The sequence below is a fragment of the Cavia porcellus genome, unplaced genomic scaffold, assembly GCF_034190915.1.
Source record: "Cavia porcellus strain 051 isolate PalLab524CR breed Dunkin Hartley unplaced genomic scaffold, mCavPor4.1 scaffold_3, whole genome shotgun sequence".
NCBI classification, from domain to species: Eukaryota; Metazoa; Chordata; class Mammalia; order Rodentia; family Caviidae; genus Cavia; species Cavia porcellus.
In genome coordinates, this window is record NW_026947486.1 from 92,651,414 (window position 1) to 92,656,112 (window position 4,699).

General features: G+C 37.1%; 1 protein-coding gene across 1 annotated transcript; it reads left to right on the forward strand.

The window, feature by feature from the left end:
• Positions 1–241: 241 nt before the first annotated feature.
• LOC100729963 (periphilin-1-like) lies at positions 242–3,983 on the forward strand. Its single transcript, XM_063245590.1, has 2 exons — positions 242–295; positions 2,985–3,983. Exons 1-2 carry the CDS (start codon positions 242–244, stop codon positions 3,981–3,983), a joined length of 1,053 nt encoding a protein of 350 aa, XP_063101660.1.
• Positions 3,984–4,699: the final 716 nt, after the last annotated feature.

Here is a 4,699-nt window from a genome sequence, read left to right on the forward strand (position 1 = left end):
TCACGTATTCATTTGTAAAACAATAGAAAAATCATGATATTCTGGGGAGAAAAACCTTTGAGTAGTACTGTTAAAAAGGTTAAAAAAATTATATATAATTAGAAATCCAGATCAGTAGATGCACATTTTGTGAAAGAAAACACATCTTTATTTCTCTAATTCTAAGATAAATAACTGCCGTTATCTTATTGTGGATTGATCAGACTCACAATCCCCAAATGTGTGGATAGCAAAGGCTTAAATGAAAGAAATGAGTGATATGACTGTGGCCGGAGACAAAGAATTTGTCTGGGAAGTGCGTATTTATTTGGTTTTCAAAAATGGGTGGAGATATTGAGGAAAGCTCATCAGAACTTTCCGAGTCATTTTAGAAGGTGAGATCACTACAGACCCAATAGAAATACAGAAGCTCATCAACACCTATTTTGAAAACCTCTACTCTCAAAGGTTTGATAACACAGAAGAAATAGACAGATTCTTAGAAACATATGAAGTACCAAAGCTATATCAAGAGGATGTAAAACTGTTCAATAACCCAATCTCTGTTAATGAAATTGAAAATGTACTTAAGTCCTTACCTACAAAGAAGAGCCCAGGCCCAGATGGATTAACTGCAGAATTCTACAAGAAATGCAAAGAAGACCTGATGCCGACACTCCTCAAACTATTCAATGAAACTGAAAGGGAAACAATCCTTCCTAAGTCATTCCTGGAAGCAAATATTACTCTAGTACCGAAACCTGAGAAAGACCCAACTAAAAAAGAGAACTATAGACTGATCTCCCTAATGAACACAGATGCAAAAATCCTCAATAAATTATTGGCAAATAGGATGCAGCAAATCATCAAGAAGATTATACACCATGACCAAGTGGGATTCATCCCAGGAATGCAAGGATGGTTCAAGATACGTAAATCAATAAATGTAATCCACCAAATCAATGAAGCGAAAAGAATTACATGATCATTTGTATAGATGCAGAAAAAGCCTTCAATAAGGTCTGATATTTATTCATGATAAGAACTTTACAAAAAATTGGAATAGATGGTCTTTACCTCAATATAATAAAGGCCATTTATGACAAACCAACAGCTAGCATCATACTAAATGGCCAAAACGTGACAACCTTTTCTTTAAAATCAGGCACAAGACAAGGATGTCCTTTATCACCACTGCTACTTAATATCGTACTGGAAGTACTAGCCAGAGCAATTAGGCAAGAGAGAGAAATAAAAGGGGTAAAGATAGGAAAAGAAGAAGTTAAATTATCATTGTTTGCAGATGACCTGATACTCTACATAGACGACCCCCTAAACTCCATTGAAAGACTCTTAGATACAATAAATAAATTCAGTAATGTAGCTGGATACAAAATCCATACTCAGAAATCAATAGCATTCCTATACACGAACAACAAAATCACGGAGAGGGAGATAAGAGAAACTACACTCTTCACATTAGCAAGCAAAAAAATGAAATATTTAGGAATTACTCTTACAAAAGAAGTGAAAGACTTATACAGTGAAAATTATAATACACTGAAAAAAGAAATTGAAGATGATCTCACAAAATGGAAAGACATCCCTTGCTCATGTATACGAAGAACAAACATTGTGAAAATGGCCATTCTCGCAAAACTGTTATACAGATTCTATGCAATCCCAATAAAAATACCATCAACATACCTTATAGGTCTAGAGAAATCACTCCTAAAATTCATCTGGAACCAGAAGAGACCTAGAATAGCAAAGGCAATTCTAAGCAGCAAAGGCAAGGCAGGAGGCATCACAATCCCTGACTTGAAGTTATACTACAAAGCAACAGTAGTAAAATCAACATGGTATTGGAATCAAAACAGAGCTGAAGATCAATGGAATAGATTAGAAGATACAACCACAACTACAAACACACTCAACCACCTTATCTTTGATAAAGGAGCCAAGCAGGTTCACTGGAAGAACGACAGTCTCTTTAATAAATGGTGCTGGAAAAACTGGCTCTCCATTTGCCGAAAACTAAAGCTAGACCCATGTCTATCACCATGTACTAAATTAAAATCTAAATGGGTCAAAGATCTGAATATTAAAACAGAAACACTAAATCTATTGGAAGACAAATTGGCTAGAAACCTTGAAGACAGAGGAATAGATAGAGAATTCATGAACAGGAATCAAACCACACAGGAAATACTTCCCAGAATCAATAACTGGGACCACTTCTTACTAAAAAGTTTCTGCATGTCAAAAGAAATCTCCAGCATAGTGAAAAGAAAACCCACAAACTGGGAAAAGATTTTAGTGAACTCTCTCTCAGACAAGGGACTCTTATCTAAAACATATACAGAATTTTAAAAAACTCAGACCCCCAAAATTCAAAGATCCAATCCAAAAATGGGCATCTGAGATGAATATGCAATTCTCAGATGAAGAAATACAAATGGCAAATAAATACATGAAAAAATGTTCATCATCATTGGTCATTAGAGAAATGCAAATTAAAACCACACTGAGATACCATCTCACTCCTGAAAGAATGGCCAGGATCAAGAAAACCAACAACAACAAATGCTGGAGAGGCTGTGGGGAAAAATGAACTCTCCTACACTTTTGGTGGGAGTGTAGACGGGTGCAACCTTTGTGGAGGTCAGTCTAGAGATTTCTCAAAGAGCTGGGATTGGAAGTCCCATTTGTTCCATCTATTCCACTTCTAGGCATCTTCCCAGAAGAACTGAAAGCATCATACCACACTGATATATGTGCACCCATTTTCATAGCAGCACAATTTGTAATAGCCAGATCTTGGAAACAACCTAAGTGTCCATCAACTGAGGAATGGATAAAAAAGTTGTTGTATTTCTATACAATGGAGTATTATTCAGCTATAAAGAAGGATCACATTGAGATATTTATCAATAAATGGGCGCAGCTTGAGACCATACTCCTAAGTGAAATAAATCAATCTCGCATGTATGAATACCGAATAGTTTCTTAGCATATTTAACAATGTGCCAAGGCAGCCACCCCAGCTGGGAAGCCAACGACCACTACGAAAGACACCACCGCTGTGTGGGGAGAAAGCACGACTGCTAGACAGTCCTGGTGAAGGAAGCTACAAAAGATATTACAGTTTTGCCGGTCACCAAGAATATGACAAGGGCCGAACATCTGCTCCTGTTCAAAGAAGTGTTCCACCTCAGAAAGGAGATGAAGCTGGCAATCAATGGTCGAGATACAATCCTTCTGCAAGCCCCCAGAGTTATAGCAGGGACGAGAGAGAGAGCTGGACAAGACAAAGTTTCTACGCTTCCAAGTATGCCAAAGACCCGTCTCCTCATACAAAGAATCCTACATTTTTTGGAGAGTCACTCTCAGGCCAAGAAGCTTCTCCTGTCAGTAGCAGGAGGGCCACTCCAGTCCAAGGAGAAAATTACTCTGTTGAACAGCCTCAGCACAGAAGTGAGAAAAGAAGGGTCGTGAAGTTGGACACATCAAGATACATTTCTCTCCGAAATTCTGAACCAGCTACTTCATCAAAGGTGTTACAAGAAAAATCCAGCAGGCTAACTGAAAAGGAGCTTTGTGAAGCTGTAAGGGCATGGGCTGCCCAAACCTCTGAGGCATCACAGGAAAGCGGCATCTCTGAATTCGAGGAGGAACTTGCAAGACCATTATTCAGGAAGCATCCATCCCCGCCATCAGCAGATGCAGAAGACAGCACAGAAGAATCTGAAGATAGTCAGCTCGGCAGTTCCTTTACATCAATAGACTCAAAAGTCAAAGAGATTGAAGACCTTTACCAACAATACAGTGAAACTTATGAGATGGTGGTGAGAAACTTGAATGAAAAGGATCCTTCACTAGAAAGGCCTATAAATTTTGCCCTGAGTCAAAATTTACGAGAAAAGGGTGACAAGCTTCTTAAAGATCTCAAAGACTTTATTGCAGAGTATCATGCTAATCAAGATACTACGGAGTCTTCTTAGGGGCTATGGTGGTCAGGCAGAAAAAAATCATTATTTTATTCCTGCAATCTTAAAATCCATAATGTATGCACTGTTTGCAATGAAGAGAAATATTTATGAGTTTCCCATAACAAATAAAGATCTAACTCAGTCCGTTTACAGTATTTGACTTTGGTTTTTTTCCATGTTATATCCACTGATGTATATACCTCTTCCACTCCCATAATGATGGTCAATTAATTGTTTACGCTTTGCAGAAATAGTCCTGGAGGGCAGTTTTCTATACTTTTGCATGTTGCATAATCTCACAAGTGTGTGATTCATTTGAACACATGAGTGTAACTTCCAGGTTAGAAATCATTGCACCTGAACATTGGTGTTCTTCTAACATTTCATAGTGAGTGATGCCATGTGGGAATATTGGAAATCTAATTTATGATTTTTATTAACTTGTTGCTTGTCTTATGCTTCATGAGATATGATATGGTAAAAAAGGCCATCACAATAAACTGAATAGTATCTTAGAGGATATTTACTCTCATTCAGTGTTAACAGAAAAATTAAAATCTCTAAAATACATCAGAATAAAATGTTTTTATTAGTAACGTAATTCAATATGTCCCTTCTATTAAAATAATTCTCAAGTTTTTTACTACCTTGATTTCTTACTTTCATGTAAAATGCTAAGCGAAAGAGCAATCAAGATGGAAAGTGACATGTATTTGACAAACATTTTG